The sequence below is a fragment of the Alligator sinensis genome, unplaced genomic scaffold (genome assembly GCF_000455745.1).
Source record: "Alligator sinensis unplaced genomic scaffold, ASM45574v1 scaffold1405_1, whole genome shotgun sequence".
In the NCBI taxonomy this organism is placed as follows: domain Eukaryota; kingdom Metazoa; phylum Chordata; order Crocodylia; family Alligatoridae; genus Alligator; species Alligator sinensis.
The window spans coordinates 109078-122466 of record NW_005843095.1 but is presented as its reverse complement, the minus strand read 5'-3'; the positions used below and the strand labels follow the sequence as shown (position 1 = coordinate 122466).

The window sequence follows — 13389 nt, the reverse complement described above, 5'->3', positions numbered from 1 at the left end:
TACGGGCATGCATAAAAATAAAAACGCTGCTTTTTACTTGCATCCAGTCAATTAATGTCAGAAGAGCATTTTGTTTGCAGTTCAGGCAAGAAGTTCTGCCAAATCAGTGTTATGCTATTTACAACACAGCAGTTCTTCATCCAGTTACCTTTGGATGAATTATTTGGTAAAAGCAAAATGGATAATACAAAGGAAAGGCAAAGGAGGTTTCATTAAATAAATTTATTTGTTAAAATAATTTAACTCCAAATACAACTGCTGAGTTTGCATTGAGTTCTATGTACAATTCTTGTTTTATTTGAAACATCAAGGTTTAAACAACTGACATGGTTACAAAACAAACTGTTGCTCCATTTTTAAGTGGTCAGTTGTATTAGAGTTCAACAATTAAATGTGAAATATATTTATTCACCTCTGGGAAACCCCAAATCAACAAATGTTAAGCCTGGTTCCAAAACCCTCTTCGGTCACACTTCAAACCCTGATCAAGAATTAACAGATGCACAACAATGCAGATAAAAGCCTCCTGCAGTTGTCAAACATTTGTTTTGTTGTGGAGTTTCACAATTAAAGCCTAACCAGTGCTCTGACTGCACACTGGTAAAAACAAACAAACAAACAAACAAAAAAAAAAACATGCACAAAACCCCCCAACCAAGTGGCTGACATCTTTAGGCAACATTCTTTATACAGGAAAGCAAATCCCAGTAGTTTTCCCACAAGAAAATAATGGCAACTGTAGCACTCTTGGGTTCAAGAAAGGCTAGCTTCTTGGCCAAACCAGAACAGAAAAAGTCACCGAAAATTGCTTACAATACTCTAAGAAAGAAAAATTCCATTTGTAATACTCTTGATCTGATGCTGGTTTGCTCAGTTGACCTAGGTGGTTTTTTTTTTTTTTTTTTTTTTTTAAAGGGTGTGGGGGGGAAGATTCCATCTCTACCACTATCACAGCTTAAAGGAATAAATGTTGCAACACTGAGAAAAATTAATAAAAATTAAAGATTGCTGCCTTTGTAGAAAAGTACAAAACTCTACAAGAACAGCTAAACAAAACGTGGGTCTTTGGATCAAACCATAATATTTTAAGGCATGTCATGAAAACTTTCACGTACTGTAACTGGTAGTCTGATCAGGGTACAAATTAAGCAGTGACCTGAGACCAATGACTCTTAGGATAGCCACCAACCTTTCATGTGGCTTACTTCACTCCTCTCCTGTTACCCATTTGCTTGAGAAGTCAAATGCAACTGTCATGGACTCAAGCTCCACTATATTCACATTGGCAGAAATACAAAATAGTGCATAACTACTTCCTCAGAATTACACCAGAAAGAACCATGTTTACTTCTCCCCCCAACAATTTGTGAGATCATACATGTTGCTTAGTCATTAAATTGGAAATTCATAATGAAAAATATGTCTAGGAAGTATTTTTAACAAACTTTTCTATTTGCCATTTTACTGTGCAATTTAACGTCACTTTTTTTTATAAGGAGGAGTTATAAGATTCTTGTTAGACCCTTTGTATTTGTTATTGAAGCCATTATATTGGTTGAAAAACAATTTGAGAGGCCATATTTTAGCATTTTTTGTAGAGAACATTGCTTAACATGCATTCCAAAATGGTATGCCAGTATCAAATTAGACAATATTTCCCAGTACAAATGTGGTGGGCCACAAATTCACAAGCTATTTTACTCATAAATGTATTGCTCAACTCACCCGTCCATATCATTATTTTGGGAAATAAAAATACCCCTAATTCAATGTCTCAAATCTTGCTTACAAACACAAGTGGCTGACAGTAGGTGAACAAGGTGCAAAGGCAGTAGCAATTACTCAGAAATGTTGAAACTGTTTCCACATTTTAGAAAAATTTTAATAGGAGGGCCTCGCATTTAATGCTCTTGCTTACTTGAAGCAGAAGGGCAGTGATGACCAGTTCTTTTCTGTCTTTAAGATTTTCTTCAGCTTGCTTTCCACTGAACTACATCAAAAATGCAAAGCAGTTTCATACTTGAACTTCATTTTTAGAAGATTAGAATGCTTTTTACAGTGGTTCTGCTGCTGGAGGAAACTCTTGCAAAACCCCAACTGTAATTACAGCATTGCTGAGGGCCACACACATGCACACACACACCCTTGTCCTCTCATTTACACACAAGAAACTACACTGTTACTGCACACGATTGAGAAACAAATAAGAAGCATAGTGGTAGTTGGACCACAGGCTCAGTGATATTGTATTTTGATGGCCAATTTTATCTGTTAAAGTCCAGCTCAAGACCAATCTCTCCAGCATTTAAAACCTAAACACTGCAATTGAAAAAACTTTTCTATACTTGATTGTAAGACTTCAGAATAGATATTTCTGTGCCATTAGTCATGCAAATGATAAATACTTCACTGCTATGAAAACTAGCAAGTCAGAGCTCGAGCACCCTTCAAAAACAAAATGTTTGCTCCCACTATCTAACACTCAAACAATCAGAGCAACTTCTGAGTAGTGTATCAGGCAGTTAGAGAGCCATGTCTTCCCTCATCTACAGTATTACAACCATAATCCCTATTCCACCTCTGAACCAAAGTGATTCCACATGGTTATTCAATTAACAATTGCCAGCCTTATAGCTATGAAATAGCAAACTTGATTTCCAAAGGTTAGTTAGGGATCACACCAAAGAACATAGCTCTTCAAGGCAAGAAAAATTGTCATATTTAGCAAACTTAAAATGCAGGATGTTCATACTGTCTCTTGAGGTTTCTGCTGAAGGGAACATCTGGATGCAACATGGCTTCATTTTCCTTACAAGATGGTACTAGTTAATCCATTAAAGTGTTCCTTGTTAGTAAGGCTAAGCGATATTTTTTCTCAATCACAGTTGCTTCCTCCTGGTCCAGTAAAGTGATAAAGATGTCTCCTGCTTTGTAAACAGAGGGTGGTTTGTTTGGCTTTTTTTCTGACCAACCTGAAGTGATCCTTCATTTTTGAGCAGCAAAGCAAAAAAATTAAAATATTTTGATGCCACACTATGTTTCTTCACTAGCCATTGGTTTTTCAGATCATCACCTCTGCTTTCGCTTTGTGATGCAATGTTTTCTATTTGTCAAGGTGAAGATAAAGCGTGGAATAATAGCGTCAATTTGAAACACAGATCTCAGATAGCCTCCCCCTCTAACACTGTCAGAAGTTCAGATGAAATTAGCATACTGGACTGAGTAAACTTGACCATAGCACAAGTCCTGAAATTCAGCATGTAGACACTGAAATACTTTGTTTTCCTTTTTTTTTTTTTTGTATATCAGCATAGAACATGCTAACTGCAAGCAGTCTTTGCAGGTCTTCTCTAGTGCTTTCGTTTCACCACATTTAGTTGTTTGTTTTAATTTATACAATAGCTGCTGCTGCCTGACATGATGCCAATCATCTACATAGCTCAGCTGAGATCACGCTGTAGGATCAGTTGGTGATGCCATAAAGTTGCAGGTGCACAGAGGGAGGGATGGGGTGGGTGAGATAAGCTGTAGTTATTTAACCCAATTATGTTCGGAGACAGTGATTGACTTCCAATGCTCAGCTCCAAGTTAATGTTGCTACTTCACTTAAGACGTTTTCCATGTGACCCCCAAAGCAGGAAGTGAAACAAGCAGTTTTTTTTAACCAACTTACAAAAATTCTGCAAATTAGGTCCAAATTAGGTTATTTTTAATGCTATTGTATATTGCATGCAGAACAGCATGGATCATCTTTGTCTGGCTGAGCTGCATAGTTCATTTGTCTAACAATTTCTGCAAATAGCTCATCCACCATTGTTTTACTTTTAGCGGAGGTCTCCATAAAAGGACAGCCCCATTCTTCTGCTAGGGCTCTTCCTTCATTCGATGATACTTCTCTTTCACTTTCCAGGTCCACCTTATTGCCAACCAAAATTACTGGCACCTTCTCGTACCTGTGATCAAAACAAAGCAAAACAAATTTAAGATTCCTCAAGATTAAGAACTTATGTACACACACAAGCACATATGTATACATACATACATACACACAAGTACGTATTCTCTATCTCTATCCACATACAAGCAATGCAGACCAAAAGAAAACTCCAAGATATGTATTCAACACTACCAATTTTACATTAGAAAAACAAGCTTAAAGTACCACCAGCAATTTTTTCAGTTCAACCTCAAGTACCACCAGCAAATTTTTGTCATATAAAGTAGTTATAATAAATCTGTTAACACGTACCACTGACAGGTTGTCTGCGTACCACTGGTGGTATGCATAGCACAGATTGGGAACCACTAATCTATAGCATTTCATTCGTAGCATCTGATGAAGCAGGATGTGGTCTATGAAAGCTCGTCTTTCTGACAAAGTAAGTCTATAAAGGTGGCATGCTGCCCTGCCTTCTGTCACACACCTATTTCTCAGTCTAGTTTGTCACACACACCTTTCCCTTCAGAGTTCTCTTAAATCTGTAATGAACAATTCTTCCCCTTCCAGGATGTCTGTCTAGAACACTTCCACACCAGAGGAGCTAGAGCTATGATAATATTGTGTTCTACTTCAGTAGCAGAATTAGGACTGAGAAAGGGTGAAGGTCAAACCACACCTTCAGTATTAACCTTGTTTATATTCTTTCTTTCTTTCTTCCTCAAAACCTAATGTATTTTGTGGGGAGGAGCAATTTTCCCTTTTACAGGCATGCATGAACATCCATGGTATCTCTGACACAAAGTGAGAAGACCTATGAAACGGTGTGGCACTGCACAGGAGTTGACTGAGCTATACTTCCCTGTGCACAATCATAAAATGTGACAGTACCTTTAAATTACAAATAAAAGTTTTGGAAAGCTGGACTCTATTTTTTAACAACAGGTATTAAAAGAGATGCCAGTTTAAAGAGTACATGAATATGAATTAACCTCTGCCCCCCACCAAAAAAATACAAAACTCAAAATAAGTTTAGACATTCTCTTTCTGGACTTACAGCCTAGCAGTTAGAATCTCAGTATACCCGCATGCAGCAAGCTAAAAGAAAAGTAGTTAGATAGCAGGTAGTATCACTGTTGCTGTTCGGTTTGAGAGCAGATCATAAATTATGAAACTTAATTTGCTACTTAATCTCTATGTAAAGAATAATTAAAACCAGCAGGGAGTTTTTTTGTTAAGTTTTTTAAAACCCTGTCTGTTACTAATGGTTTTTTAACCTGACAAGGTCAGAATACATACAGTGCTACTGCATGAAGCAAATGGTCATTCAAGCTGTAAACCTGCAAATTAACCATGCTAGGGAACAATGTACTGGGCTTATTCCAGATATCATTCTTACATGGATATTCCTACAAAAGTAATAAGGGCTGAGAGTGGGAATTCAGCACAAAGAAGTTTCTCTTTTAATTTAAATCTGAAGGGAGTCTTTAAAAGTAAGACCCTACACTAAGACTCAAAATAGGGTTCAATTCATGGCTCTGCCAGACTCCTTGTGTAACCACAGGTGAGTCACAACTTCTCTGAGCCTGAGCGCCTCACCTATAAATGGAGAGTCCCTCCCCTCTGCCTGTCAGATTGGAACCTTTTTTTTTTTTTTTTTTTACTATGTGGGTGTGCAGATTTTGCACAATGGGGTTATATTCACTACATTCCTTTCCTCTGAGAACAAATGAGGCAGGAGCCTTATAGAAAATAACCTCAGTCACTAGAGGACTATGATTCATTCCCTAAGCAAAGTCTACCTTCTAAGCTGAATGAGACAGGGGTCTTGTGGAAATAGGCCATGATCATGTTATGAAAGACAGAACTGTACCAAGGGCAGAAATAAATTTGCCAGTGTTAAATTCTTGTATTACTTATCTTTAGAAGGCTCACCTTTTCAGTGTAGCGCATCCAATTTTGTTGCATTTTTTAAAATTAGGAAATTAAAGACATGCAAGGATAAATTCTAATATGCATAACAACTGTTTCCACATGCTGGGTGTGGGGAAGTCAGGGGAGCCCATAATCTCTCTCTCTGCAACCCAGAGACATGTACATGTGCTGGTATATGATGAGCCAGGGAATAACTGGGAAGAACCCAGTCTGATTCTCATTACACTCACCAAGGGAGTAATGGTCTTCTACTGCATGTGGTATCCTTGACAGATAGATAAGCTCCAATATACTGAGTTGTGGGGGGGGGAAGGGAAGAGGAGGGGTCTGTCACAACCCAAAAGGTGTGATTTTTATTTGTGTGCGCTTCGGCACTGCTAAATTGTCCCCGCTAAATTGCAGCTTCCTTGCACAGTGGAGTTTTCTGCTGCAGAGGAGAACCCCGGTGCAAGGGAGAATTTCCTTGCTAGCCGTATAAAAGGCTTGAGTGGTTTCTGCCCAAGTTGGAGGACTCCACGAACAAGGGAGGAGGAGACTTCACGCTGTGTGAAGATCTCTAAGCGCTGCGGATCCTCACGGACCCAGTGCATTTGAAGCAGGCTACGGAGATCTGATCAATCTCTAGCCTCTCCCCGTCGCTGATAGAATTCCTAGACGTACCCCTCCCGCGCGCTACGAACCGGACCCACGGAGCCTAGCAAACTTCGTGTGGATGAGTGAACGGAAGAACCCACGGAGCCTGACAAACTTCGTGTGAGCCCTTACGATCGGCCTCAGAGCTCTTCTACCCGGGTTCGAGTCCTGCAGGTTTATTTTCCCGTCGCCGGAACCCTTTGCGACGTACCCTCGTGCCCTGCAGGTTCGAGTTTTGTTTTCTTTTCTCTCTGTAACCGCAACTTAAGCAAGCTTTCCAGCCTACACCATTGCCATCTCGGTGTAAGTAAACAATCTTTTAAACTACCGATACGCGTCCGTGCCTAATTCCAGAGCGAAGGCCTTCCCTCTCCGCCCCCGCGTGCCCGGGCTGCTGGCCACAGCCCGCGTGCAGCGCGGAAAAGGGCTCGGGGCGCTCCCGGCCCGCACAGGGTCTAGTTCAATACCATCCCTAGTCCCAGGCAAGGTTTGTATACTCCCAGGGATCTCTAGTACAGCACAATGCACTAGAGAACAAGCTCTCTCTGGTCTGGAGAACAAGGTCAGAACAGTCAAATGGTGGGACATGGGCAGAGCAACCCAAGCCAGAGACAGCACATGAATCATAAAATGGTAAACAAAATTTGATGGGAGAAAGGCATCCTTCTGACCCCAAGTGTTTGTCCCTCTCAAATTTTGAAGGTTTGAAGCTAAAAAGTATTAAAACTTTAAAAAGAAGTGGCAAGACTCTTTATTTCTGAAAAATGTTAGGGCAACAGGAATATAGTGTTGCTGCCAGATGCCTCCATAACAACAATGCACTTAAATGCATTTTCTAGGGCAAAGTTTAGAGCATAGCCTGAAAGCGGTATATTGAGTCACAGCATCAAAGAGACTTGTTTTACTAGATGTATACATGGGATCAAGAGTTTTGCAAGAGCAGTTGTGTGGAAAGTGAAATCTTTGGAGAAAAGAAACATTACAGCCTGCCCCTAGACCCTGCCCTAGAGGGGTACTGAGCACTCACAGCTCTTACAGATGTTGTATGCAGCCATAACAACTTTAACACAGAATCCAATTTCACCATATGCAGAACTTCACTACCGGGTAGTTATATTCCCTCTCGCACTTAAGACAGCAAAATTCAAATCTATTCCATAGATGTTCTTCTCTACCAGAGAAACTGACATCAGGAAGACATTGGAATTTACACTGAATTCTAACTTGGGCGGTTATGTTCTACCTACATAAATTTGCTGCAGTTTTAAACTAAAAATGCATTGTTTTTTTCCTAGTCTTAACTGCTGGGCTACATGATTATATACTGTTTAACAGTTATGTTACCTCATGTAACCACAGTTTAGTTGTGGAGAGTGGTCCATAGATACGGTTTAAAAACAAGTTCCTTCCAAATGAAAGGTGCTGTATAAATTTATGATCACCAGAGATGTTGGCTTATGAGTTCTTCATCCTTGAATCTAAAGGTACACTAAAAGACAGAAATGCACCACAGTGGCTGAAGCCATGTCTGAATATTTTTTATTTAGCTACTTTTCAGATTCTGGGTCATAGGTGTAATTGGATTGTTGAAAAATAACACAAAATGAAACTTCGACACAGCAGAAAGTAATGTACAGCAGGCTGATAGGAAACAGATTTGATTTTTCAAACTGTGACAGAGAATACCTCATACCAATCAATCACAAAAATGCTATTATAAAGCTGAACCAGTGCAGTAAATGAAGTTAACCCGATCAAAGTGTTTTTGTTTCCTAATTTCATGTTCTGTTGCTGCCATCAAATCTTTCAGATTCTCTAGAATTCATCTTTGCCTATATTTCAAAACAAAACAAACATGTCCAGCAGCAATGTAGAAGTTTTCTGTATAAAAAGCTAGGAATTTAGTTCCATCCTTAAGCTTTCAGCAGAATTTAGTTTCTCTCAGAAATAGGCCTTAAGAGACTCATACCATTTTTTCCAACTACTCAGTTGGTCTAATAAAAGATACCACATCTACCCAAAGAAGCTTGCCATACCATCTTTGACACACTAAATCATATCAACATAAGAGGTTAGGAGCAAAAAGAGGTTTTTCATTTTGTTAAATACCAAATCCTAGGTCCAATGAATAATTTACAATAACCACTAAGCCTAGACTTCAAAAGAGGTAGTGTTTATAATACTTTTAAAGGAAGCCTTCCATTCTAAAACTTTTTGGACTCTAAGGTTTTTTTTTTTCCTTTTATTATCTGTGTTTCCTGTACTGGAAGCGAAAGGTAGCAAAGAGGACAGTTGTTAAGTCCTAGTGGTATTAGCACAGGTAACAATAACACACAGAAGGTCTGCAGATAGACCTTGGTTGGGGAAAGAAATTAATTTTCCATTTTAGACTTGTGAAACCATAGCAGAAAGAATCCTGCCACAGGATAAGCAAGCAAGTTAGATTAGATGAGTTTGTAGAGGAAGAGGCAAATTTGACTGCCCATCTTTTAACATGTTAGATAATTATCAACTTTAAATGAGATAAAGTATCAAACTGAACTAAGTTGAACTAACTAAATTGTACTAAGGAGCCAATTTAGTACTGTAACCTACAACATTGTATTGACTGAGGCGAACATGAATGGTGACATTTTGTGATTCAAAACAGCAAGGTGTCCTTTATATCCACTTCTAGTATCCTATGAAAAATAGAGAATGTAAAATCTGCAATAGTGAGCATGGTGCATTCCTAGCCTACCAATCTCACCGCATTGTTTCTAATTCTATCAGAGTCCATCACACACAGGAGTGGCAGGAAGCACCACAACAAGAGAGAAACGACTACGTTTGATGTTTGTTTTGAGTTTGAGCATTCTTAAATACAAGGTATAAGGGTCAGTCAGAAGGTAACACCTCCACATTTTTTATCTCCTAAATAAGTCACCAGCTACTGGCAAGAAATTTTTTTCCAAGCACCTGAACCTCCCACCCATGCCCGTGAAGTTACACTGAGATGCAACAGATGGCAGCACAGCAGCAGTTGTGCAAAATGGTTGCTGAGCTTGAGGGGTGTACTACGCAGAGTGTTTATCTAGTTCTTTATTCCAGAGGGCCAAGGGCCAACTGACATTTGTGAATGTCTGAGGAAAGCGTACAGTCACTCTGCTGTTGATGTCACTGCTGGGTTAACCAAGTGAAAAGGAGAAGGGAGAAGATAATTTTCACAACAAGCTACACAGCAACTACCCTTCCACAGCAGTGACACTTGACAACGCCAGGCAGGTGGATGGGCATATTTTGAGCGATTACTGCACTACCACTGATAAACTGTGTTCAAAACTGGGAATTGGCAAAAAACACAGCTGTAACATCATCCTCAAAGAAGAGGCATTACTTTCTGATTGACCCCTGTACAAATGCCAAGTGTTAGCAGAATGCACCCTTACTGCTATATCGTTTGGGAGCTGTAAAGCATTTTCTCCAATTTCAATTTTCTCATATTTTGTTAGGTTCACAGATTTTAACATTAGATCCTCAGTAGGTGTAAATTAACATAAGTCAACTAACCTCCAAGGACCTCTGCAGATTTACACCAACTAAAGGTCTGGCCTTACATTTTTAAGACTTAACATAATTTAAAAAATAACCGTGTTCCTGCAGAGTCTTTACATATTTTACTTGCCTAAACATGGAAATAATTTCAGGTACTTAGGTAAATGCATAAAGAACTGGTGTAAAACACATTATGATGCTAGCAAGTCATTCCAGTTTACCAATTAATTGAATTTAATATTCAGTCTAGCAAGCTGTTACATTGTGTAAGAATGAAACAGCAATTAGTTAAGTAACAACACCCATGTAAGGGAAGCCTAACAACCATTTTATAAATGAGAAGGGTGAAAAAAAAAAAAATCCCAGCATGGAGCAGTTAAGCAGCTTACCCAAAAACCCACAGCAGAATTGTGAAGAAAATTCAGGAGTCCTAACCCATGGCTCCCTACCCTAGAGAAGAAAATACGAACTAAGCAAGAACAAGAACATACTTCATATTTTAACCCAGGCTGACACAGAATTCTTATATGGCCTTAGGAAGTACCAGCCTCTATAGGTCTCAGTTTACCCCTGTGAAAAGTGAGGATAATTATACTTATCAGTCTCATGCCATGACAAATTAAATGTTTAACATTTGTTAAACAAAATATCTAAAGAATGCACTATACAAATATTAAATAACCACTTTCCCACACCTTTGTGAAAAAAGCTTCTAGAAACTCTAAGATTTACAGACTTGCTTATTTTAACTTGGGACAACACAAAATTACTATAGGACAAATTCAGTTTTAAAAATCTTGGTTTCATTAGCATAGTCACTGTATTCTTTTTTTCCAGTTAGACTGCCTTCTCTGGAAAACATAATAAGCAATGCCAGGGGTAAAGGCAGTTTTGTGCCTATGTCTTGGCACTGTATTCGTTAAGCAAAACCAGCACTAGAGGGATTTTCCAATCAAAAGACCAAGGCACAGAGCGTTTTGTTGGGGGACACTGCAGTGTTTTACTACTGCTATAAGAACCTTTGAACTCAAATAACTACTAGAAAGTCAAACAGAAAAGATGGATGATGTCTGTGGGAGTTATGAGAGGCTCAAGACATTTCTATAAACCCATACCATTACTTCAAGAGAACACGACCATGTGACTTAAAACAATCACTACTCCAGTCAGTACTAAAGAAGCCATCATTAAGCCATCACTGATCTTAACAGACTTTTTCTTAGTGTGTAGCAAACATGTTAATCTATGTTCAGTGCCAGGTGACAAGATACCACTGGTCCAACTCCCACTAAGTCTAGCTTCAAGGAAGAGGCAATGCAGAGTTCAGATCTAGGGGATGATCTCTCCTCCTATTCACAGATCAGGATAATACTTCCATGTTCATTCTCTTGGTCCTGCCATGATACCAATGACTGTCCCCGTCCCATTATGAAAAGGTCACAATTTCCCCTGATGCAGGCCAGGTCCCCTGCAATCTATTTAAGTAATTTACTTTCATGACCAAGGGATTTGATTGTTACAACTTGTATTTTTAAGTATGTAGAAGTATGTATATATGTATTTCTAAGTATATATCCAACCTGATAAAACAAAACAAAGCAAAACGAACATACCACAGGGCATAAAAAGGATCACTGGGACCACGTTGGCACATTATTTTGATTGCTACACTCTGTCTAGTGAATAAAGAACCCAAATCAAGATTCTCATTTGAATATTCAGATCCCTTCATGGGACTGGCACTCCATCTTGAGATACTCCCTGTTTTCACACACACACACACACACACACACACACACACACACACACACACACACACACCCCCCCCTGCCACAGCTCCTCTTATCATGAAACCATTAAAATGTCAGCCACTGATGTAAGCTCAACAGGGCATAGCTCGAGTAAGCTGTACCTAACCACTAGTAGTCTCTCAGGAGACCGTAACTACAGGCTTCACCCCAAATTCTTCTTTCAGTTTGACATACATCTTTGACTTGGCTCTCCTTCACTATAGGTTCCCGTTGACACTCTCAAAGTAGAACTGTAGCTGCAGATCTAAATAAAGAAATGCAAAAGTTAAACTGTTCAGAGTAACTTCAATTTTGCCACACACTATATTGAGCATTCTGCACGTGGTTTACAAGAAACATGTTAGACCATTACATTTACCAAGAAGAGTACAAACAGAAGCTGTTGGCACAGTGTGTCTATGTTGCTATGAAATTCCTGATTGGTGCTATAGAATCACATTTAAAAAGTTTTTGAAGATCAGAAAATAAATGCAAAACTTATCTGAGCAATATCGGCGTCATTTTACTATATTAATATTTACTGCAATTTAATAACTGCAAATACAAAAGCTAAATGGTGCCTAAAAGATGGTGACGATGTGACTTGAATTTTAAAGACATTTAAAAAGAAATTCAGTCAATTTTTCAAATTGTAGCGAAGCTGTATAGCTATACTGAAGAAGTCCATGCCCTCTTGCAACAAAGAGTTCACAGCAAAGGGAGGGGATGAAGTGAAAAGGATACCTGACCAGGACCTGAACCGGATTTCCTGCATGACTGTAGCCAAAGCACTTACCTGCCTGCTATGCCTCAGATCCTTGTCTGCAAAACAAATTTTAGTGCTCTCTTACCTCAAGAAAGTGTTATGAAGATTACTACCCTAAAGACTGAGAAGCACTCCAGTACTGCAAAGATTGGGGTAATCTAGGTAGCTCACAGAATGCGCCTTAAACTGGGCTCAAGTTAGAGGGGGAAAATCAAGTTCTAAATCAGAACCACTTCAGCAGTAGGTAGACAAGGCTGTTTCTCTTCAGGTTTCTTCTACAAGGTCTCCTATACAGTAGTGCAGCACACAAGAGAACTGTGCCAAAATCTGCGCTCCATGCCAGCATCAAATTTGCCAGCATAAAAGGAAGGAGGCTCAAGATAAGGGAAACCACTAAATTAGTGTTTGCCAGTGCAGGAGCATCCACTACCAAGACGGAGCACAACGGAGTCATGGTTGCTATTGCAGTCTCTCTACCTAGGCTTGAGAGACAACTGAATGAGTCCCCAGTACTTGCAAAGCCACTTCCCTCAAGCACAGTAACAAGTCATTACACAACCTGACTGCCCCAACTTTGTATGGTCTGGGCATTTAACCCTGGAACTCCATTTTTAAAAAGAACAAATGTGTAAAAGACTCATGTTACTTTGGAGAAATATTTAAAACATCAGGCAAACAGATCTGTGAATCATGCTAGTTTAATATTTTTAAAAGCGTTGTAATGCAGCACTGAATAAAACTTAAACAGTAGAGCCCTGCCATGCATTTATCTACACACTACTCTTATATGAGGA

At 39.2% G+C, this 13389-nt stretch overlaps 1 protein-coding gene across 2 annotated transcripts in view; it reads right to left on the bottom strand.

The window, feature by feature from the left end:
- Positions 1-880: 880 nt before the first annotated feature.
- Positions 881-13389, bottom strand: part of RAP2A (RAP2A, member of RAS oncogene family) — a 37247-nt gene continuing 24738 nt past the window's right edge. Inside the window, exon 2 of one of the 2 annotated variants that reach the window (XM_006037291.3) lies at positions 881-3953. In XM_006037291.3, coding sequence (XP_006037353.1) covers positions 3716-3953 — 238 coding nt within the window. In that variant the 3' untranslated portion in view covers positions 881-3715. The remainder of the gene's footprint in view (positions 3954-13389) is intronic. The other variant, XM_025193731.1, reaches the window with a different exon arrangement.